Source organism: Sarcophilus harrisii, chromosome 5 (genome assembly GCF_902635505.1).
Source record: "Sarcophilus harrisii chromosome 5, mSarHar1.11, whole genome shotgun sequence".
Classification (NCBI taxonomy): Eukaryota; Metazoa; Chordata; class Mammalia; order Dasyuromorphia; family Dasyuridae; genus Sarcophilus; species Sarcophilus harrisii.
This window is the reverse complement of record NC_045430.1, coordinates 8,526,241-8,551,003: the sequence shown is the minus strand read 5'-3', so window position 1 is coordinate 8,551,003 and position 24,763 is coordinate 8,526,241. Positions and strand designations below refer to the sequence as shown.

Below are 24,763 nucleotides of genomic sequence, written 5' to 3'. Positions count from 1 at the left end.
CTCCCAGCATGTGAGACAGGCTGTTCAAAGACATGGTGTCAGGAAATGGAATCCTGAGTCCATGATGGCAATTTAACTCCCCATTGTTCTTGTACATGAATAGAGCCAGTGCCATGGCGATGGAGATAAAGAGCTGGCTGAACCCCTTGTGGAGATTCTTTTTTTCAGTAATTTCCAGAGAGCCCCAAATGCAGGCCCCAGTAGGGGTTATTAGGGATTACAGGCCTTTGTCTGTGGCATAGCTCTTAATCTATCCCTTAGCATGGTATAATATTTAAAAGAAAATTATCTTACTTTTATTGATGTCTTGCTTTTACATTTTTCACGTCCAACTAGATTCTTCCCCTTTTCTCTACCCAACAAATTACCTCTTATAAGAGAGTTGTAAAAAGAAAGTGTGTGTGTGGGGGGAAATCAAATAAATTTTCCAACACATTAGCCATGTCTCATAGCAGATGCAATATGCTCCTGATCCCTAGTCCCCCATCTCTGAAATAAAGAAATGTGCTTTTCTTAACTTTTCCAGGGCCAAGCTTGAGCACTATAATTACCCAGTATCCAATTTTTTTTTATTCTTTCCATTTATAATATTCTAGGCATTGAGTGTATTGTTTTCCTGATTCTTCATTGATTCATAAAAGTTTTCAAATACTTTTGTCTTCATCTCTGTCATTTCTTAGAGCACAGTAATATTTTATTGTATTATATATACTGCAGACTCTAGCCATTCCCACTTTGTTTCCAGTTCTTTGCTGTCACAAAAGGAGCTTTGACCATTTTGGTGTGAATGGGAACTTCCTTTCTTTGATTTCTTTTGAATGTCTATGTGCTGCTTTCTTCAAACCAACCTGTAGCCTTCGTTGCTTTGAGTACATCTTGGAACATTTTGCACTGGAGCAGTGAGGAGGGGAGTTCTGCCTCGGGCTCTGGGGAAAGGAGGGGGGTGATGGATGCTTCTGCACACCAGATTTTGCTGTTCTGGTAGCAGAACCTTTACAGGTCCCATAGAACTCGTTTCCAGTTTCCAGAGAGACAGTGACTGGGACCACTAGGATAAAACCGAATAAAGGTACCTGGGCCGCAGTCTTTATCAATCAAGTCTACAGATGTCTCATCTCAGATTTTTCGAGGTTTATCAGAAGAGGTATTGATGGTTGAGGAGAGTAAGTTCTATTTGCTCATTTTTGCCAGAATTCCAGATTCTCTGAGCAGGAAGGGATCTCAGAAGGTCTGAAAAGGGGGCTTTCTGTCCATCTCTGTCCAGACCAGACTGCATCGACCCCTTGCTTACCTCAGCTCTCCTATTTCTGGGGAGAATTCATGGGGGGATGGGGTTCAGGTGAACTAAAGAGGCATGAATGGGCCGGGGTCTGTGCTGTGGGGAAGATACCCACATTGCTGAGATCATCGCACCGGAGTAATGAAGAGACCATCTCAGTGGCTGCCCATCCCTCATGTTTTAATGGCATCATGGGCTTTTGTCCTGGAAATAATCCACAAATTGTGTGCCAAGGGTGATCCTCTGGGGTGATAAAGCAGCAGAGCAGATTGCTAGGAGATAAGCATGTATTAGGCACCTACTGTGTATTAAGGCCCTGTGAGAAGCACTTTACAAATATCTGCTTTAATCCCCACAACAACCCTGGGTGCTGTTATTATCCCACTTTTAAAGATCTCAGCAAACAGATAGAAAATCATTTGTCCATGATAATACAGCTAGTAGCCAGGATTTGACCCCAGGTATTTCTGGCTCTGGGCCCAGCCCTCTCCCCACTGCAGCACACTGCTCCCTTGTGAGGAAAGGGAAGGCAGGAAGGACAAAGCAGCTGTTCTGTTCCTCCTTTATCTGATGAAGAGGAGCAGACGAGGAGGAAGGCCTCCCATATCCCGGTGCCCCTGGTACCAGGCGTTTTCAGAACATTCCTGAGAAACCACACTCCAACCTCTCCAACTAATTAACTCGCTAATTAAAGCCACCTGGGCAGAACTGGGACTTCTGGCATATCTCACTGTTTGGGAGTTCAAGGACTAAAGAGGAATTCTTCCATAGGCATGTGGCCGAGGCATCTGGGAAGTGAGGGCATTAGCAGGGCTCTCTGTAGAGTTTTCCCTCCTGCAGGTGTCAAGGACCATTAAAAAGTCACAGATTGTCAGAGCTGGAAGGGACCTCCATATTATCCGGCTCAACCTCTTCAGGGGCCAAAGGATGAGTCTAAGGTCCAAAGATGAGCAACTGGCCAAACTCATAGGGGTCCAGTCAGAATGCAGGTCTCCTCCTTCTCTTCCTCCTCCTTCACTCCTTCTCTTCTTCCTCCTTTCCCTCTCTTTCTCTTCCTCCTCCTTCACTCCTCCTTTTGCTCTTCCTCTTCCTCCTTCTCAACTCCTTTTCTTCCTCCTCCTCAGTTCCTCTTCTTCCTTCTCTGCTCTTCCTTTCCCCTCCTCCTCCATTCCTTCTCTTCTTCCTCCTCTCCCTCTCTTTCTCTTCCTCCTCCTTCATTCCTTCTCTTTTTCCTCTTTCTCTTCCTCCTTCTCCACTCCTTTTCTTTCTCCTCCTCAGCTCCTCTTCCTCCTTCTCTTCCTCCTCTGCTCTTCCTTTCTCCCTCCTCCTCCATTCCTTCTTTCTTTTCCTCCTTCTCCCCCCTTCTTCTTTCTCCTCCTCCTCCTCCTTTTTTCCTCCTCAGCTCCTTCTCTTCCTTCTTCTCATCTGCCTCTCTTTATCCTCCTTCTCTTCCCTCTCAGATGGGCTCACAGTTGTCCCTCTTCTCTTGGGTGCTGCTTTTCCCAAGCCCTGTCCTTGGCCTGGGTTCCTGACTGCCAGCACATTTTGTTTGGTTCATTTTTAATCATGGGGTAAGACTGCTTAGCCCTGGGGGTACAATGATGGAAAATGCCCTGGCTGAAGAGGGATACCATCCGTGGAACAATAACTGTGATAGAAGAGAGTGTGGAGAGCAGGTGCTCTGGGGAAGTTGAGGGGGATTGCTTTCACCAACTGGGAAAGTTTGTATCAGGGAAAGCTTCCTGCAAGAGCATCCCTGGGGCTGCACCTCAAAGAAAGAGACCACCTTCCAGCACTCACAGACCAGCACTCACAGGCAGGCAAACCCAGGGTTATTAGATTGGAAAATATGGAAAAGCGAAGCTATGTTGTCAATCTGAGTTATTAGTACTTGCTCTCCTCTAAGGATCCATGATCTTAGCAGGGTGGGCTGCTGTGATGCAGAGGGCAGCCCCCCTCCGCCCCATGACTCTGGGTGTGATCTACAAGAGATTCCATGGCCAGAAAACGAGCTGTTTCCTGGATGAGACTCATCAGAGACCGGTTCCAGAGGGCACTTGGTCCATCCCTCATTAGTCCAGGTTGGCAGATCCTACAGTGTCAGAGCCATTGGAAACCCAGGGTGGCTTCCACCTTGGGATGAGAAGCCACAAAGAGACTTCAGGGACAAATGATGTTCACAACAATCATCACCAGTGATGCTGGTCCAGTACGGCGGCAGTGCAGAGTGCAATGGAGTCAGGGGTGGCTAGGATGGGGCCACACTGGGGAGGGCATTCCGTGAGCTACTCCCCAAAGCCAGACACGTGTTGCCATGCCAGGGTGTCCCAAAAATAACCATGGAGCCCATGTGGCTGTTGGGGAAGGAAGCCGTGTAGGAAAAATCCCTTCCCACCCATGTAGGAGAAATCTGGCTGTCCGTGCAGCAGGCAGAGCAACAGCTCAGCCACCAATACTCCCAGGGCCCAAACCAGTGGTCAACCGGCCTCCTCTCACAGCTCTTTGGGAACAGGGAAGCCCACTACTCCTTGAGTAGCCCATCCCACATTTGGATGATCCCATCGTTAGGAAGCAATTCCTTGTTCAGTCGTGACTGACTCTTTGGGACCCCATTCGAGTTTTTCTTGGCAGAAATGCTGGAGTGGTTGGCCATTCCCTTCTCCAGCTCATCTTACAGGTGGGGAAACTGAGGCAGGCAGGGTGAAGCGTCTTATCCGGGGTCACATAGCTAGTGAGTGTCTGAGGCTGCATTTGCTGAACCCGACTTCCTTCTGACTTCCCCTTCTCTTCCTTCTGTCCCCATATAAAATGAAGCTGACTCCTCCAACTGGCCCTTGTGTGGCCTGGTCTCCAGTCCCTTTGCCACCCTGGTCTCCCTCAGGGATCCCACCTGGCCTGGAGGGGGTACCAGGCTTGGAGTCAGGAACCCCAGCTGGGCCACATCCTCTTGTGGGAGGACGGGCAGTGCCCCTGGATGCCCCAATTCGATCACACCCCTGGACCCGTCCCAAGAGGACTCAACTGAATGTGGCCTAATGAAAAGCTGTAATTTAGTGACGAGGAGAAAATAAATATCTCACTATTTACCCAGGCAGATTCAGCTGCGTCAGTAAACAGGGAGGGAAAATATGGATGATGATTTGGGGTAGGAGGGACAGAGAAAGAAAGGACAGAGACACCTTCATTCACGGCTCAGCCAAGGTCATAATTTTTAAAACTATAAGGAAAATAGGCATCTGGTAAAAGGCTTTTTTTTATTAAAAGAAAAGCACTAGGGTGGGCGGTGTGTTCCACAAAGGGAAGTTTTAAGGGAAAACAGGACTGGAGGCTGCAGGCAAATAGCATCTGAGTCAGCGGGCCTGTTTGCTTTGGAAGTGCCCGTCTGAGGTCAGAAAGGACGCTGTCAGTGCCCAGTTGTTTATGAAGCTCAGGCAGCCGTGATGACATCTGGGGGCCAGAGGACGCTGCCCTGCCTGTTTACTGAGTCGGCATCTATCTTTTCCCGGCCGGGAGGGCTGCCTCCCTGCCACCGGCCCTCCCCCAGGCTGCCCAAAGTTGGGCCTTCAGGGGCCTCCCTCACAGAATCCCCCATCTCAGGAGTCTGGGAGAAAATGGCTGAGCCTGCAGACAGCGTAAGGCCCGCCCCATGCCAGCTGCCATTGGCTCATCTGATCCACGCACCACCAGCTCCATTTTACAGATGAGCAAACTGAGGCTCAGGATGGTTCCCTTACACAGAGAATCTGATTCAGATGGAGCTTCTTTCTGACTGTCTTTCTCAAGAACATTTGTCTTTCATCCATCCGTCTGATCAACAGGCGTTCCTCCATGAGCTGCAGTGACATGCAAGTTTGTGGATTCCCAGACAGAGCTAGAAGAGCCCTCTGGGGCCATCAATACCACATCGCTCATTATGGCACCGGCGAGGAGAATGGGGCTCTGGGAAGCTGGGTGGGGTGCCCAAGGTCTCCCGGACGCTGCAGCGTCCTAAAGCTAACTTTCTGGTTGGGGGCATCAGGAGATGGTGAGAAATCACCTGGGGGCAGACCTCCTGTGTCTGCTGCAAGGAATCTGTCTCTCCTCCAGGGATCCCTGGCTCCTGCCTTCCTCTGCCCAGGCGATCCCTCCTGGGGATGCGCTACCTGGATGCCCTCCCTGAGGAAAGAGAGAGCCGGAACCTCCAGGGAGCCGCGCTCTCTCCTTGGGCTCCCTAAGGAGAGGAGACTTTGATTTTGGATCCCTCGTGGCACCCAGAATTCTGGGATCAAGGAAGCCTCACACTGAGAGGTAAAGGGGCCTTTAAGGGCACAGCGGCCTAGGACGCCCCGGAAGGCAGCAAGTGGCAGGGCCAAGGTTTGCCTACAAAGCTCTGCCTGTACCAAGGCTGAACGAACTCCTTCTCAAGGGCTAACAGAGTACCAACTGGCCCGGACAGCGCTTTCTGGTTTGCGAACCATTTCTCGGAGGCTCTCTGAGCTCCCTACGAGGGGTGAGGTGTTCAGGGCAGGGGCACTTTCTCTCTTTGAAAGAAGACTTGGTGGCCCTCCCTTCTCCCACTCCGTGGTCCGGACCCCTGAGTCTCCTCCCAGGCTCTTCCTCACGTGGAGAATGTTCTCCGTCATCACCTCCACCTTTTGGAATCTGACTCTCCCTTCAAGCTTGGGCACGGAGCCCACATCCCGCCAGACTCTCTGCCTTTTCTGGCCTACCTGACTGCCCTCCGCCTCAGGTAAATAACGACAAGGTGACTCGAGGAAGGAGAGAGAGATGATCCCGAGGCTAGGGGGAAAGGCTTCCAGAAGCAGGTTCACCCTGTGCAATGCTGAGAGAAAACCGGGGAGGAGCAACACATGAGACGGCTTGTTCAGGATGGGAGAATGGGCATGGATGGCTTGTGGCCTGTGTCATTAAGAAAAGACCTCAGTCCTTGCCCTGCAGCTGCATAGAGAAGATCCTCGAGATGAGAGACTCTTGCATTTTCGAACTTATATTCCAGGACTTACCTAGGATAGGGCTGTACATATGAGAAGGTAATCAATTACTATTAATAACAATTTTATCAACTAAAATAAAACTAATAATTAATTAGCCATTAGTTAATAAGTCAGTTAATTATTTATGTAACTATCTAGATATTTAAATATTTACAAAGCATTTTCCTCACCATAGCCCCATCAGGTGGCTAGGGCAAGCACCATGATCTCTTCCCCATTCTCGCAGAAAAAGTGGAGATTGAGAGAAAAAAAGTGCCTTGTGGCTTCTAGTGGCTCCTGGGCAGTTCCCAAATGGCATTTCACGGCCTCACTGGCTTCTCCAAGCTTAAGATTCATCTCTGCGTAACTGAAATTGCTTGTTTGTTTTTCCCATCAATCCATCCTTGTCAGCTGCCTGGATGCCGCTGTGGGGATAAATCGTTTCTTCTCTCCAGGATCTGTGGCAGAAGCAAGGAGGGCAGGGGTGGGGGCTCCCTCCCGCTGGGCTGGCTCATCCTGGTAGAATCTGGAAGCACAACCAGGGACACGCTGTGCGGTTTCGCCGACGGAGCCGTGGACCCCCTCCAGGAAGGGTCAGACCAAGCGCTGAAAAACAAGAGGATGCAGTAGGGCTGGCATCCCCCTCATCTCCTCTGTGGTTTCCCATGGATGCTGCTGCCCCCTCCCACCCACCGAGTGCTGAGAAGTGGGGATGTCAGCAATGGTTTGGTCCGGTCCAAGCTATGCCGCCATCCTGGCAAAGGGTTCTCGACCCATTCCTTGAAGACATCCAATAATGGAAACCCACTGGCTCCCTCTCTCACAGTCTGTGGGAACTCGGACACTTTGCCAAAGCTGTGCTTTCTATCAGGTTGAGATGTTCATCTCGGTAACTTCCACTCCCTCTTCTTTGTTCTGTTCTCTGGGACCGAGCAGAGCACGCTCATGCCTCCTAGAAGAGATTGCCCATCAAAGACTCTGGGCAGCCTATTCGCCGTCCCTCTCTAGCCCCCACTTGAATCTGCCTCTTCTCCTTGGGCAGGCTTTGTATTCTTGAGTTGGTTGGAATAATCTTTGCTCTGTAAACCACAAAGTTCCAAAGTAGCTGCGATCGTGATCATCATTAATGATATTAAATAGCATTAAAGAAAGCCATGGGAATGCTGGTGAGAAGTGATAGCTGGGGAAAAATCTAACTAATGCAGCAGCTCTTAAATAACTCTCCCTCTCAAGTCCGTGTCTTTGACCTAATCAGAGGCGCAAAGGGAAATTAAGGTGGGAACATGGGGAAATCTGGGCTTTCTGGGTGGCTACACCTGTGACTTGACCTGACATGAGCTGGAGCCTGAACAATGAGAGGGCTGGATGGGCAAAGGCCGTCTCAGAACCGTGTTTCACAGAAACTATGATGAGCTCCAGACTCGGAAGTGACTGTGCTCCTTCTGCTGTGGTGGAGGCTGTCCGGGAAGGAGCAAGGGTTCCCTGGGGAGACCGCAGGAAAGCACAATCAGCTCTACAAGATACCCTGAGAGAGTGGGCTCTCAAAAGGCTCTGCCAGGGGCCCCAAGCTCTGAAGGGTCCAATTCATCAGCCACAGCTTTGGGTAGAAAGACCAGGCAGACAGTCAGGAAAGGATTGGCCAAGCTAAGGCAGAAGAGACTGCCTCCCCAAGTCAGCTTCAGGGGCCCAGAATAGCGGCCATCAGCTCAAGGAGGAAGCTGGGGCTCTGTCTCGTTGGAGGGATGGAAGAAGTGTCTGGAGAAGGGCTTGATCCTGGAAATGCAGAGCTCTCTCCATTCCTCCCCTGGGCTGAACAGATTTCCCGGGTCCCCCAAGCAAGACTCGGGCAGAAAACCTGAGAGCCGGCTCTGGTGGATGCACAGACAGGACTGGCTCTCCTCGGAGGCACCTGGAGGCCCTGGGGGGCACCTATGGGAGTCATCCTCCATCCCGGCCTAGCCCATCTGGGGGTCAGGGACCCTGGAGGAGCCCCCAGGGCTTGTGCCTGGGGTGGAGGCTGGGCCACATGCTTGGCCCTCACAGACAATCCCCTGAGCATTTTGGGCCTGGCCAACCCTACCGAGAGCTTTGCCAAGTGCATAGTCCCTGAAGCCTTAAAGCTCGTGTGTATTTTACAAGAGATTGGGCCCATATGTTTCTCATTTATTTACACTTAACTCATCAGATGCAATTTTGCCAGAGCTGTTTGATGTCCAAGAAGCTTTTCTCCCTAAGCCGCTCCTTGGCAGAGGAGGAACAACCTTGCTCCTTGCCAAGCAGTAGAAGGGCCAGGAGGCCGGCCAGCAGAGCTGGCCAAGCCGATGGGGTCCCGAACCGAGGGTCGGCTCTCTGGAGAAGTCCCAGACCGGCCACCCTTCCTCCAGCACCCATCCAGCGCGTCTGCTGGGCAAGCAGGGAAAAGCTCCATGAGCGGTCTGGTCTCTGCTCAACCCCGGCTCCTACTCCCACCCATTGCCCTTCTTGTGAGCTCTTCCCGGAATGGACCCATCTGCTTCCATCTCCTCCTGGATCAGCCGGTAACGGCAGGTGATAGAGAATGTCTCACATGTACTGCCATGTAGTTTACAAAGGCTGCAGCGGTTTCTGAAACACTTTATAGTTTCCAAAACATTTTACAATTTATAGTCCAGCATTAAAGCATTTTGTGTTTTACAAAGTGCTTTACAGATGATAAAGTATTCGGCTTACAAAGTGACTAAACACTCCCAACAAAGCTTTCCCATCTTACCAAGTATTTTACACGTTACCAAGTGCTTTTGTTTACAAAGAGCTTTTACATCCATTCTTTCCTTGGATCCTCGCATCAGACCAGCAGATCAGGAATTATTTATGCTCCTTACTCTGATGGGGACCTCCCGAGGTCATGTAGCTGTTGTGAGTCTAAGACTTTGGTATGCCGGGTGACCTATGACATCCCTTCTGGGCTATGAGAACTATCCTGGGATCTGGAAATAATTCCCAAATCATCAAAAGTCCAACTCCCTCATGTTAGAGAGGAGGGTCTTGAGTCTGTGAAGGAAAGAGATTTCCTGAAGCTTGTCCTTGGGCGCCCACAGGTTCCCCGCATGTTACTGTCACCCACTGTAGGCCTGTCTTTCCAGAAATCCCGGCTTTCACTGCCCGTGCTCGTGCAGAGCTTTGTGGGTGTCCTGGGGCTGAGGGCCTAACGGTCCTGTTGGACTTTCCAGTCCCGGATGGCCCCAGACCAGGCCCTGGGATGTACAAAGTGCGGCGCTGCCCTGGGCCGTCCAGCACGGCTCCTGACACAACAGGGTGGGGAAGAAATCAGCCCGGCAGTCATGTGCAGGGGTCAGCAGCCAAGTCTGCTGTCAGGGCTGTGGAGTGTCCAGCTCCTTGGCTTCCCCTCCCACTGCCTTTAGGCCTCTCGACTGCAAGCTGGCTCCTTGCTCATCAGATTCTGTAATCAGAGAATCTGAGAGCCCTAGAGAGCCTCAGTCTTTGCAACAGGAACAGCAAAGCTCAGGCAGATGATGGGCTTGTCCAGAGGGGGCTAGATGCTTTGTGATGGATCCTTCGCCCATGGCAGAAACTGGTGCTTCTTGGATCACAATGGTCAGATCGGATGTCGACCAGGGAGCTGTATGCTCACCAAGGACCCTCGCCGCTACTGTGGAGGATGTCCTGCCCAAAATCCAAACCAGGAGAGACTTCCTTGCAGACAGGGAAGTCTTCTTGTTTTCAGATGGTATCACAGTGGTTGCAATAAGCCTGGAACACTGCGGAACCTTCTGAGCTGTTGTCCTCAGACCATTTGGCCTGGCCATCCACACAGGAAAAGCCAAGTGGATGAGGAAGCTCTACAGATTACAGCCAGGACTTAGAGAGTGTAACTGGGAGTGCTTGTCCAGCACCTACACCCAGATGTAAAAATCAATTACAGTTTGGATCTAGAATCAAACAGAAAGGAAGGGGCTGGACCGCCTTCAGGGGCTAATGCAGCGTCTCCCAGAAACAAGGGCCCAGAGTCCCATCAATGGCGTGGTGGAGCGGTGATTCATGGAACAAGTCCCGAGTTTTCGTCAGGGGATTCAGGGCCAAGGACTGTTGTGTTAACAGATAAGGGGCTTCCAAATAAACTCGAGTGAAGGATGTTTTCTGGAAAATGGATGAGGAAAAGGAGACCTTTCATGGCTGTGGCTGGGGGAGAACCCATCCCTAAACAGGGAGTGTGGCGACCACAGAAGACAAAATGGACAGTCTCAAGGACATAAAATGGAAATGCTTTTGTACAGAATTAGAAGAGGAATAATCAAAAGGGGGAAGAGTTTTTGTAGCAAATTTCTGCCATCCAGGGCTTATAGGGAATTGATGGGATTTTGTGTTCCCAGGAACCATTCCTTGGGACATAAATAGTTAAGGGATAGGAAGGGGATATTTTCAAGTGAAAGAAATGTATGAGAGCAAAAGCAGATGGGCTGACCAAGTGACAAGGCTGAGGGATAACCAGAGCCCAGCCTGAAGACATTTATGAGATTGGGAGAAATGGAGGCAGGGCGCCAGCACCCTGGGTGGATTCCCTGTGGCCCCCTTAGAAGAACCTGGACAGGCGTCCTGCAGGATGGCCGGACACTCCTAGAGGGAACATATGCACTAGTCACATTCCAGGGGGCTCAAGGACTTCTAGAAGCAGGGGATCTCGGAGCTCGAAGGGTCTCCAAGGTCCTACTTCACAGTCAGTGTTTATCAGCACTGTGACATCCCCTAAGAAGCACCAGTCTGACCAATTATAACTTATTATCTTACTCAAGGACGGCCTGTGACTCCCTGTGGCCTCTAGGACCAGATCCAAACTCTTTCCTTTCTGCCTCTAATCTCCCTTTCCAGGCTCACTGAACATTGCTCTCCTTCACACATTCCATGCTCCAGCCAAATTGGGCTCTAGGTCATTCCTTATATGTGGCATTTCCCCCTGCTGCATCCCTCCTTAAAATGCCCTCCCTCTTCTCGTACAGTTCTGCCTCCCCCCCAAGACTATCTGCCTATGGTCTTCCCCACAAATTCATTTATGATTTCTTGTGTACTAGCTTGATATTGATAAATCTGTAGACTTGTCTCCCCTAATAGAATGGGATTCTACAGGGGCAAGGAGAATGCCATCTGACCTTAGTAACTCTCAATTACTCCCACAGTTCCTAGCACACAGTTGGCATTTAATAAATAAATGAATGGATTTTATTAAAGAATGAACTGAGGGCCAAACTGTTGCACAAAACTGCACAGGTTATTTGTGACGGGGACAGGATTCAAACCTATTTTGAGTTAATGTCCAGAGGGGCTAAATTCCAGACCATAGTCCTCCCATCTAGGAGAAACATATGCTTCCAGGGAGACTAAACTCTAAGCACTGGTCAGAGCTCATTGTTCCCCAGAAAGGCCAAGATGGGCCCCATTAGGCAGCCAATGATGTGTAGCACTGACTTCATTTATTCTGTTTCTGCTACTTCCTGTGGCATTTTAGATAAGTGACTTAGGACTTCTGGACCTCAGTTTAATCATCTGTAAAACAGGATAATAATAGCAACCCCACTGACCTCACAGGAATAGTGTGAGGATTACATGAGATCATGGATGTAAAGGGCTTTTAAAGTACAATAGAAATGCTGCTGATGTTTGCAACAATAATAGTAAACATTTCTGTTGTTCAGTATATTACAGAGTACATTTTCTTCTTTGATCATCACCACTATTACTGAATGTCAGATTCATCTAAAGTAGCTCTGGGAAGCATCTTTTTTATTTTTAAAAAGATTTATTTACAAATATTTATCATCTCACTCTTCTGTACAATAACAGAGGGGAAAAAACTCTTTTAACAAATATCTATACTGAAGAAAATAGAATTACTACAAAGACTGGGACCAAAATTGTATGTGTTCTGTATTTTAAGTCCATATCTAAGAAGCATTTTCTTAAGTGTCTATTATGTGTCAGGTACTACATCGGGTACTTGGAATATAAAGGCAAAAATCGAACATTCCCCACTGGCTTGGGGACAAAGAATGGATAGATAGGTAAACCAGTATGAAATATATTCAAAGTGATAAGAAAGTAATTTTTTGGGGGAAGAACACAATAACTGGGAGGATATTCTGCATAAATTGGCAAAGAGATGACAAACATCCATATTTACAGATACCTTTGTGGTTTATTTAGAAAACTGAAGAGAATAGGCAAAGAAATTCATTGAAAGGGGAAAAAGGGGAAGGGAATAAGCATTTATTAATTGCCTATGGTATGCCAGGCACTATGCTTTACAAATTTCTCTCATCTGATCCTCACAACGACCTTGGGAAGTAGGTATGATTGGTACCCTCATTTTATAGTTCAGAAAGCTGAACCAGAGGAAAATGGGCTCCACCATTTACCCCGTTTCGGCCAAGCTTCCAGCCATGAGCCCCACTTTATTTTGCTGGCCTGAGAGCACAGGGGTACCTTGCACTCAGAAGGAGGCACTGGAGGACTTCAATGAGGGATGTTGATCCTGATGCCCTCCTACATCTGGAGTGCTTAATGTTTTATAAAAAATTAGGGAGATCCATCTACTTACCAGTCTTCTCTCTGGTTAATGTACTGCTCATAGTATTCTTTGGGCTATCTTCAGATTGCTTCCTTTGTCTAACTTGAATGCATCAGCACTTGAAAGTTGTCTTTCTTGTTTATGGACAAAAAAGGTCCTGGACCCAAAGGCCTTGAGATGGAAGGGCCCTCAGAGATGCTTTAATCCAGTTTTCTCATTTTCATGGTGAAGAAACTGAGACTCAGGCGCATGATCTCAGGCAGATGACTCCCCTCTCTGAAGCCCAGTTGCCTTCTTACTAAAACAAATAGCCCAATTAGACCCTCCCCGAGCTCCCTCCCAGCTCTCAAGCCCATGGTCCTAAACTGGAATGCCTAAACTGCATCAATATAATCAAAATATCCCGAGATCTTTTCTGTCCACAGCCAAACTAGCCTACCCAGAGCAAAGGAACTGATAGACCTCCCTCCTGGCGGAGAAGGGACACAGGAAGAGACAGTCCCACAGTCTAAGGAGAAATCTTGGGGATTTGCTGTTTGGGAGTCTAAAAAATAATGTTTACAAGACTTTACATTTGTTTCAAATTATTCATCTCGATTGGAAAGCGATGGGTCGAGTTGTTCCGTGCTAATGTAAACACCAACACTTGGAAGGCCAGCCGCTGGTTCCGCAAGAGACCAATGCTGTGGGGGTGTGCTGTGTATTGATTTCCTTTTTATTTCTACTTAAAACTTTGGGGGAGATGAGTTAGAAATCAATGGCTGGACACTGGCATGAATTTCACAGAAAAGGTTGTTGAAGAATGGTTTGGGGCCCAGTTCCACAACAGTGACACTTTAAGAGCCTACTGTGCGTGGCGTTCTGTGCTTTGCATTGCAGAGCTCTTGCCTTTATCCAGATCCTTGCCAATGCTTGCAGTCCCCCCTCCTCCACCTGGTAGAGTTTCTCCCTACTAGGCTCAACTTAATGCTTTGCACATGTTTTTGGTATGATTTCATCATTGTAGCAAATTCCATTCCCGGGATCGGAACTCCCTCCACCAATACAGATCAGCAGCATTTCTGAAAGCAGCCGAGCATCTTAGGCCGCTGAGAGGTGAAACGACTGGCTTAGAATGCCGACGGCAGGGCTTGATGTGGGGGTTCCCGAGTCCAGGACGGGCTTTCACCCTCCAGGGTTTAATTGGGGTCCAGTGAAAGGAGCTCAAGGGCTCGGCCTTTGGTCATCCAGGTAAAGCCATCTGTCCCCCCTTAAATTCCCCCAGCACTGCCTGGATCTCTCTTTGTCCCTGCACCACTGTATCCCTTATCCCTAGGCAGGAAGTTTCCCCTCCCTCAGTGTAAGCTCATGGAGAATAAACAGGGATCCCCCTGCCATTCAGCGAGCATTAGGTGCCTACTATGTGTCACGGAGCAGGGCAGTATGAGTAAAAAGAGCTCACATTCTTAAAGGTTTTGCTGTTTGGCTGTTCAGTCATGTCCCACTCTTCATGACCCCATTCGGGGTTTTCTTGGTGAAGACACTAGAGCAGCTTCCCAGGCCCTTTTCCAGTGCGCTTCCTGACTCGCTGCTCTATCCACTGAACCACCCAGCTGCCCTGATCTTTTCGCTGCACCATGAAAAACTAAAGCTGAAACTTTGGTTAATTCAACAACTCAGCTCATCCATCATTTAGTAATGTTGTGTTGTTCAGTTGTTTTCAGTTGTGTTCAACTCTTCGTTGGGGCTTTCTTTGGAGTTTTCATGACTTCATTTTGGGTTTCATTGTAAAAAATGCTGGAATAGCTTGCCAGCTCCTTATCTAGCGTGCCCCCATTTTACAGATGAGAAACTGAGGAAAATATAAGTTAACAGACTTATCCAGGTCTCTGAGATCATATTTGAAATCGGGCCGTCTTCATTTTGAGCTCAGTGCTCCATCCATTGCATCTCCTAGCTGCCTCAATGATTTCGCTTCAGCGTGATGAAACTGGATATTTCGCTTAATTCAACAAATTCAGTTTGTCAGTCATTTGGCAGTGTTCAGAGTAGCCAGTCTCAACCCTAATAGCTAGGTCAAAGGGACAATGATTATGGGACAGTGTCTCTGCTCCACCAGGGAGAGCCTGGGCTCTGACTCCGCTCCAGCTTTAACATGACAACATTCAGTGGACCAGGAGTAAAGAATCCTAGAACCTCAGAGAGGGAAGAAACTAGACCCAAACCCTCCCAATGCATGAATCCTTTCCAAAAATATCTTGAGAACAGGGATATGCAGCCACTGGGGCCGGAACTGACATCCACACATGTCAAAGCAACAGTGAATGTCACAGAGGAGGATTTAATGGCACAACCACGGCTTTGATGGCCCCCTGGGCTTCAAACCAGCGACATTTGTCTTCCCTGGACCTGCTCCCCACACAGAATCTACTCTGAGGTGTAGGGGAGTCCCTGAGATGGGAGGTGAAAGAGACCAGAAGTGAACAAGGAGCAGAGGACCTCGGCGTAGACCTGTAGAAGAAGGGGGTCTAGCAGGGGAAGAATGGTACCCAAGGGGAGAGGTCGACTCAGAGGGAAGGCGCAGACTCCTCCACTTGTCCTCGCAGTTTGACTCTTGCTCCATAACCCTCCCCAGCTCGCTGCTCTTCCCCAAGTTACAGCACTCTCCGACCTGCTATATGCAGTGGCCTTCCCTCAGCCCTCACCCTTCACGGCCATCTCTGACCTCGCCCGTCTCTCCTTCCTCCTTGATTTCCTCCTCTCTATGTTTGGGACAACACCTTTTCCCCATTCAAGCTCATCTTCTCAGCCTCTGCTGGGTCAGCATCCAGGTCCCGCTCACTGACTGTGTACTGGCTTACTTGGGGATCTCCTCGACTCCCATGGATCCCATTACCAGCTCCATGCTGATGGTTCTCAAATTGATTTCCTCATACCTAATCTCGGTCCTAATCTAATTAAGATCAACATCTTCAGTCCAACATGTCCAAAACTGGAGTTGCTAACTTTCCCCCCAAACCCATCTCCCTTTCTGACTCCCCCATTTCTGCCCAAAGCGCAGTAAACCCAGTAGCTCCCTATCACCTCCAGATCTAGATATAAAGTCCGTGGGCACTTAAAGCTCTCCCAACATTTGCGTCCTCCCCCTGCCCCGTCTCCTTGCTCCATCACCAGACCGGGTCATCTGTGTTACAGGGACACCAGACACTAGCTGCCTCCTCATCTCTGCCTCCTGGCTTCTGTCAAGTTCCGGATAAAATCTTGCCGGGCCCAAAAAGCCTTCTCTCCGCTGCTCATCTCCAATTTATCCTGGCTATAATACAGGTGCTTTGTCCACCATGGTTTGTAAGTTGTCTCCCTCATTAGATTGGGAGCTCCTTGAGAAAGGAGACTTTTTTAGGGACAGTGAAGTGACACAAAACTAGTAAGTGCTGGAGAACTCAGGTCCTGCTGACTTCAGCAGCAGAGATTGTTTGCCTTCCTCTGCATCCCCTGGGCTTCAACAGTGTCTGGCACACAGGAGGCGATTAATAAATGCTTATTTGTTGCCTGACTGATTTCAGTAATCAGTTGTTGGTCATAACTCTGCCTTCTGAGATGTGGGAGCCGCCGTGTCTCAGGCAGTGAGTGGGCAGCACTTGGGGCCACCCCTTGGGCCAGAACCTGTTGAAGCCAGTGGGCCTTTTATTGTATGGGTAAGAGATAAAAAGCACAGGGTTACAAAGGAAATGAGCAGCTAGCAGCTGGGGGGAAGCGCTTGCCATCCATGGAAGGGAGTTCCCTGCTGCCCCCTGAGCAGTGTGGGTTTGGGGGCAGATCCTGTCCTTGCCCCTCCCAGGAGCCTCAGGGTTCGGTTCTAACTTCCCTTAATTCACAGCATTTGGGGCCGAGGAGGGAATGGAAGCCCTGGCTCCCAGGCCCGCCTCTGCTGCTCACTGGCCCTCCGTGAAATACACCTGGGACATCTGTCCTGGTGACTGGGAGACCGGAGCTCTCGGGACCTGATGCTATGCATGGCAGACACTTTTCCGGGGCCTGGTCAGGTTGGAAGTAGAGCTCTGGTCTGGGCTGGCCCCTGCCACATTCGTATTCCCTGCTGGCTCCCAGGGGTGAAGTATATACTTATGTTAAAAAGAACTTCATAAAATGTTTAATGGCTGGAGGAGGGGGGGCAGTAGCAGGGAGTGCTTTGTGGTCGGCCGCCTGTTCGAATGACAGCCCAGACAGGGAACACTGGGACTTAAGTAGCCCTCCTTTCATTAAATGGCATTAAACAAACGGCCAGCCAGAGAAAGGGGGCGGGGGAGCGAGGAGGGGGGCTCTAATTGAAACACGATGTGTTCTCGGAGACCAGGAATCCATCAAGATTCTTTGCACCAATACTGCCCTTTGTGTCTGCTGCCTCTGCGTTCCCAGCTCAGAATTATGTTTGTGGAGGCACAGGGGAGCCCGTCAGGGCCCTGGGCAGTGGGGCCGGGGGCCTGGGACTCTATTCTTTCCCAAAACCTGACCCCTTCATGTGTGGAGACCATGGGGCAACAGCCTAAAGGCAGAGCCAGCATGAGGGGTACTTTCCTGGAGTCCTGGGACCTTGTTGGACCTCGGAACTCAGAGAACTCTAGTCCCAGGTCCTCATTTCACAACCAGGAAACCGAGTCCCTGAGGGCACAAGGGCCTTGCCACATAATGAGTTGGAGCTGCAACTAAAACCAATCATACATTTTACAGGATAATAGGATTTAAACCAAAAATCTGGGCTAGAAATAATCAAATTCCCCCTGACCATTTTATAAAGGGAAGCTCAGGGGAGACCTCAGTAGCCCAAGGCTCCTTGGTGGTAATAATAACAAAAATTGTTGTAAAATTGTTAAAACCTATAGCCACTTTAAAGAAAACAGCAGATCTATTAGCCAAGAAGCACAAAAGGATATCCTGAAAGTGGCAGGGGGAAGAAGGGCAACATCACTGATTTCAGAGTTCCTGAAGCGCCCTCAGCTCTGTCTTGTTGCTATTGTTGAGTGCTTACAAAGCTTTGAATTCTGGTATATGCATGGAATATATATTCAGGGATGGCAAATGCCAGGTGCCCCAAAGTCTTAGTGCAATTGTAAATTTTAATGTAAAACTTTTGGAACTTTGGGGATATACTGAACATAAACTGGATCTAATTCTAGTCAGGATGCTAAAATAGCTGATGTCTACTTGAAAAACTCTTTCAAAAAGGGCTCCAACAAAACAGCACCAAGAACAATTCATATAAAAGATGATATTTTTCAGGAAGATAATTTAAACTTGTTATCATACTACCTAGCTTTGATCCATTAAAAATTCAAAGAATATGGTTTTTAACAGCCATGTTGCCATCCCAAGTATTCCTAATCTCCAAATAACATGGAATAAAACACTTTCCAAGGAGACTGAGACAAAACAATAACCAGGTGGGGGACAGGCAGCCATATCACTGCTGCCTTTCCTTCTACACTCCTGAAGTTATCTTGACTACAAAAGAAGCAATCATAGCCCAATTCTCTTATTGAATTAAAAAATTTCATCATTTTATCCACTTGTGCATCTGTGTTCAAATAATGAAATTTAAAATATAATTGTGGAGTAATGATTTATGCCAAGATCATTTCTATCTGAAGTCCATCAAAAAATAAAGATGAGAATAATAATAAGAGATGATGAAACAAGAATAAAAAATAACATGAAAATTTCAAATGATTCTGAAGGAGAGATGGTCATACTTGGACTGGAATTACAAAAGGTTGCTTTAAAATTTGATCGCATGAATCAAACTAGCAAATGAGCAGACAAAATAATATTAAAACAGCCATTTAAAAGCTGGTATCTGCAGTAGCCACTATGAGTGAACATATTGCCCATAGTATTTGACAGAAAATGGATCAGCATAGTGCAGCACATGTGGAAGCTGCTTTCATAATCTGAACAGTAAGAGAAGAGATGGAACTATCACGGAATGCCTCCAAGTCTCCCGTGGAACAAGTGACTTGAGAAATCCATTGAAGATTTGTGTAGGACAGGAAAACAACATCAGTACCTAGTTGGGACACACAACAAAAAACACAAATGCCACATTGCTCAATTAAAGGCAACAGAAAAGAACCATGAAAAGCAATCAAGGAAAATAAAGATATTAAAAATTCAAATTTATCAGCAAGTAAAGGCCAAAGTTAAATAAATGGTCAAGATGACATAAGAGGTCGAAGCAGCACAAATAACAAAGTAAATAATTCAACACCAATCAAAAACTTTACAAGTCTTTAGGAAATAATGAAATCAGCAAGAAGAAAGGCAGAACTTGTAAAGAAGCAGGATGTGGGAAATTTCTCATTATCAATGTGCTAGGAAGAAAGCCAATAATGTGAAAATTAAAATCGGATCACAAAAGACACAAAAAGCTTATGCACCATTAAAATAAAATAAAATTTAAAAACGTATATTAAGGGAAGTGACTGAAACTCTAGCCTTTTTTGTAAAACTGGAAGGAAAGACAGGGAAAATTATATCTAATACCAAAGGTGAGCACCCTAAACCCCATACAATGCTGTGATTAACATGTGCACGATGATACACACTTTCTGAAATGTAAAAATGGATTGTGGCAGATTTGGAAAGTAAGCTAACCCAAAATCCATACAATATTAACAAAAGATAATGTCTTTGCTCCAAGAAAGCTGTAGAAAGATGAACAATTCCCTAACAAAAAGAAGCAAAGGGACTGAAAAGCTGGCTTCAAGCATGTGATAAATAGGTCAGAAACCTTTGGAATAGGCAGACATCACTCCTAAGAGTGATAGCAAAGACTGATAACAAGACAGTGGATTTGTCAAATATAATTGAATGTTCCTAACTCCTGGATGGAGCCTAGAAAATGCCAAAGGTCCAAGAATGGAGTCCAAAGGGCTCCCCAGATGATGTATACACGAACATAGCAACCCCATATCCAAAAAAAAAAAATCAAGAAACCCATATTTGAGTTGGGCAGATTTCTTTGGGAAAACAAAGGAGTTCATGAGGGCAATTCAGTAACAGTTCACTGCCACCAGAAACTAAAAAAGAGCTATTCTTATGGAGCAAGCATTAAGTGATCAAAGGAGATTATCCAGTCAATAATCCAATCAACAGAAGTTTAGCACCTACCAAAATACTTAATAGGACATGACCATTACCTAATAATGATCAAGAAGTATCAACTTAAGAACAATAGTTTTAATAGATTTCACTAGCCCATTATCTCCAAGCTACATGGAAGAAAAAGCTTTTAAGGACTTTCAAAGATCTGTTCTGGGGATCAAAATCATGTAGTAATGAGATGAAGGGCACATTATCCCTGGTGTCCTATCTGTTGTATAACTGTGGTATACTGAGGATACTTTTTCTGAGTCTAAAGAAGATGCACTTACATCCTAATTGTTTTGTATTCAACTTCAAAAAGCACTTATTTTATACTTTGTGCAAAAGTTCCAAAAAACATTAAGCATGTAAAAACAATAGGAGAAAAGCCATTTTTTTCAGACATTTCTATATATTCCATCAGAAAGATGGTGATGGTGGTGATAATAATGATGATGATAATGGTCATGATTTTGGTGATGATAACAGTAACAATAATACAATACAGTGTGGTATTGGGACAGTTGGGTAGCACAGTAGATAGAGCATCAGACCTGGAATTAGGAAGACTCATCTTTCTGAATTTCAATCCAGCCCGAAACACTTTCTAGCTGTGTGGCTCTAGGCAAGTCACTTGACCCTATTTATCTCAGTTTCTTTGTCTATAAAATGAGTAGGAGAAGAAAATGGCAAACCAGTCCAGTCTCTGCCAAGAAAACCCCACATGGGATCATGAAGAATCAGAAATGACTGAACAATAACATAATGTGGTAGAGAAAGAGTAGGCCTTCAAACCAGGAAGGCCTGAATTCAGATTCCTCCCCCTAACACATATTGTCTATATAACCCTGAAAAAATGACCTAACTTGTCAGCATTTCCCAGATAATTCTCCAAGGACACAAATTGTGAAACAGTTTGTGATCTAAACAAGTTACAGGAGTCTCCTCCCCAGAGGTATCCAAAGCTAAGGAAATCATAGGTCCATGTATATTTAAAAAATACAAAAACAAAAGGAGAAATTACTTTAGTAATTTAAGATTTCACCCATGCTGTGTATCCATCATTTCTTTTAAGCCTCACAGTAATCCTGTGATTACAGAAATTATTACCCTGATTTTACAGATGAGGCGACTGAGGCAGAAGGTGAAATAACACAGCTGGTCAGAGCCCCAGAAGGGTGAAGGACTCAGGTGCTCCTGCCCTCTGCATGTACTTACATCAGAAAGTTTTCCATTTGGCTCAGCACAGTGCTGAGCACAGAGCCAGGAAGACCTGATTTAAATTCCAGCTCATATCCTTGCAAGCTATGCTTTCCTGGTGAGTCCCTTAATTTCTAGATCTCCTGATAGGAGGAACAAGTCTCAGTCTTGCTCCCTCCCAGAGCGGGGGTGAGGAAAATGCTTCGCAAACCTTAGAGAACCCACACAATGGAACAGACCCGTCTCCTGGTTTTCCCCCACCCCAGACACACAATCTCTTCATGTTCATGGGAGGCAGAAGGGGTAGAACACGACCTGGACAGAGCCCAAAGTCGTGACTTCTAACCTACATGGCTCGGCTGCTTCATAGCCCCCCAACCAAGGGGTAACTGTGACTGTCTCCGTTTCATCGCCCAAATAATGGGACAATAACACATGCTCTGCTTCCTTTTCCAGACTGCTCTAAGGATGGAGCTCCAGGCTCCACACTCACCTCTCAGACTTCTCTTTACCTGGGATTTTGTTGCCATGGGGAAGTTTTGAGGTGGAGCCTGCCTCCATTCTGTACATTGGCAACAAGGACTGAATGTCTTAGAGAATAGCTGGGGACTTGCCCAGGATAGACAGCTGGGATATGTGCAATGGAAGACTTCCTGACTACCATGCTGGTCCCTCCACCCAATGTACCACAGTGCTTCCCACCTCTCTCTCAGACTCTTCCTCTCCTTTCCTCTCTCTTTCTCTCTCTTTCCCTCTTGCTTTCTCTGTCTCCCCTTTCTCTTTCTCTCCCCGTCTGTCTCTCTTAGTTGCTATTATAATTTTAACCAAATGCTGTACATGTGGGAGACTATCTTAGCTGAGACCTTTGTCACCTCTTGCCCAGATTACTGAAGCAGCCCCCCAAGTGGTGTCTCTACTGCAACACTGACCATCCTAGTTCATCCTGGAATCCTACTGCAAGTATAATTTTTCCTAAAGTATAGATCTGAGCATGTGACTCCTATTTGATCAACTTCAGTGACTTTGTTTCTTCCGAGATGAAATAGAAACACCTCTGTTTAGCTTCTTGAAGCCCTACACAACCAGTTTTCCAGCCCTCTGCTGCCAGCCAACATGGTCTTCTCCCTGTTTTCACACAAACTCCATCTTCCATCTCTGACTTTTTCATCTCTCAGCTGTATGGTTCTGTACCGACCACTCGCCTCGCTTAGAGCATGGTCCCTCCTTGGCCCACTCTCAGAGAGTCCCTCTCTGCCCCGAGCATCATCTCCTGGACCAAGTTTTCCTGGGTCTCCTCAGCTGCTAGTGTTCCCTTTCTGAGACTGCTTTATTGTTTATCTCTTTTCATACATATGCAGTTATTCATTTTATTTTGCTACATATAGTTGTAGATGTACTTGTGGTCTCTCCCATTAGTTCTCTGCCGGTCGAGAACATCTCATTCTTTGTGCTTATATCCCCAGTATCTAGCATAGTCCCTAGTGCAAAGGAAGATTCCTTGGTGAGTGATGGATTAACCTAATATAGTGCATGAGGAGACGGAAGACCTGGATTCTAAACTTGGTTCTGTCACTGACTAATTGGGTCAGTGGGCCAGTGATGTAAGCTCTCCGGTCGCCAGTTCCGCCATTAGATCTTTCTGTAAATAATGAGCTATTATTGAATCAGTCAATCATCACAATTAGAAGAGAACATAAAAAGTCCTGAAGTTATGGTTCCATGAGGTCTAGGTGCTAGTAGGTCTTGGGAAGTCTTTGTTCAGTGTAGATGCTCGGGATCAGAGACCCCGAGTTCAAATCCTGCTTGCTCTTAGGGCTTCTCTCCTCAGTTATGAGACAAACGGGCTCCGCTGGGTGACCTCTAAGCTCCCAGTGGCTCTGAAGCCTATGGTTTTTGCTGTTTTCTGCATAGCATCCATGGGCCCAGGGTACCAAGGACTCACTCGCTCCTTCTTTTCTCTTTCTCGGGATCAGATGTGGATGAGTGCCTGGATAACAATGGCGGATGCCAGCAGATCTGTGTGAACACCATGGGCAGCTACGAGTGCCAGTGCCGGGAAGGCTTTTTCCTGAGTGATAACCAACACACCTGCATTCACCGCTCCAATGGTAAGTGCCTGGGGGAAAGCCGCCTCCTGTGCCTCCTCGTTGCCTCTCTAGTCCTGGAGCTAAGCCCAGGACTTAGCGGACTTGCACTAGCCGAAAGTGATCCGAAGTTGACTTTCAGCCCTAGTCACCCATCTCCAGCCTCTCCCCCCTTGCCCTCTACCTGGGGTCTCTCGGTGGTCAAAACTGTTTTTGGAGAAGTGTTGGTGGGGGAGTCTGGGACCTCAGGGTTCACTGACCCCAAGTGCACAGCTTCTGTGGCATGCCGTATTTCTTTAGGGCTCGGGGGGGGGGGGAATGTAGGGAGAGAGCCCGGTTCTCTCCTCTGCAATCCCTACTGTTGGGGGTTCTTAGTTGGGCTGCAGTCTGGACCGGCCGAAGTCCTGTAGCAATGGCCCCTTGGCCACGATGGCCCTTGGCTGCGATGGGTGTGAGAGTAGGGCAGGATGCTATGTGAATGGGTCAAAGGTGATGGGAGTTGTGGAGGCAGCAACAACAAGATCTGGTGACTGATTGTCTCTGTAGGGTAAGGGGCAGTGAGCTTTCAAACCCAGGGGTGGGAATCGGAATGACTCAACTGGTTTTCTTAATGATAACGGGGAAGCTTGAAGGAGGGTTGGCTTGGGGGAAAATACAATCATGGAACCTTTGATGGAGATCACATCCTATCCATGCCTTGTTATCCTATGATATTCACTTTGTCCAATTCAAAGAAAAAGAGAGAAAGGGGACTTGTCTGGTTTTGAAAAAACATTTTTGTATATTCCTTATTTCTTTAATCTCCTTGAAGTAGTTTCCCAGACACTTGGTGCTCCAGGAGGCAGGACAGGAGTCAACAGAATGAGTAGATAAATTCTTCATGGAAATATTGGAGTAGGAGGAGGGAGAAAATAATTAAGGGAAAATTAAAGATTTCTGGGAAACAGTTTTAGTGCTCAGGGGCTGGAGGCCTTGGGACTGACCCAGAAGTACCAAGGATCTCATTCAGACATTCTTTGGTCATTGTTTCCCTCATCTAAACTTAAGCAAGAGGTAGAGAAAACCAATGGAAGGGCAAGAACAAAAGCTGGCAGGATCCTCAGGTCACCGAGAAACTTTTTGTGATGGAAAGAGCAAAGAACGAGGACTTGGAAGATAAGGATTGTAGGATTCCATTACTTGGTGAATGTGGGTAAATCCCACTCTCTTAGCCTTAGTTCCCTTTCTGGCAAAGAGGGGCTTAGGATTTATTAACCTTCATCCCCCTTCCAGCTTGGAGATCCTTTCATTTGTAGAATTCAGTTTCATGGAGCCTTCTCTGACCAGACCAACCCTTGGTGACCTCTCCCTCCTGTAACAGATTGTGTCCATGCTGTTCACTGGACACATGGTAACTTGTATTTAGATGTTCCAGTTGTGTCCCTAAGCCTCGGGCAGACTGGGCCTGTGTCTGATGCTCTTTTGCTTTCTCAGAGCCTGGTGCAGGGCCCTGGGCGTAGTAGGTGCTCGGGGGACAGCTGATGCATTAAAGACTCTCTCCATGGACAGCAGT

At 47.4% G+C, this 24,763-nt stretch overlaps 1 protein-coding gene across 5 annotated transcripts in view; it reads left to right on the top strand.

Annotated features, from left to right (window-relative positions):
• SCUBE1 (signal peptide, CUB domain and EGF like domain containing 1) overlaps positions 1-24,763 on the top strand; it is a 216,090-nt gene that overhangs the window by 39,359 nt on the left and 151,968 nt on the right. For all 5 annotated transcript variants that reach the window (XM_031938459.1, XM_031938457.1, XM_031938456.1 and 2 more), the window contains exon 4: positions 23,101-23,235. In XM_031938459.1, the coding sequence (XP_031794319.1) occupies positions 23,101-23,235 (135 nt within the window). The remainder of the gene's footprint in view (positions 1-23,100; positions 23,236-24,763) is intronic.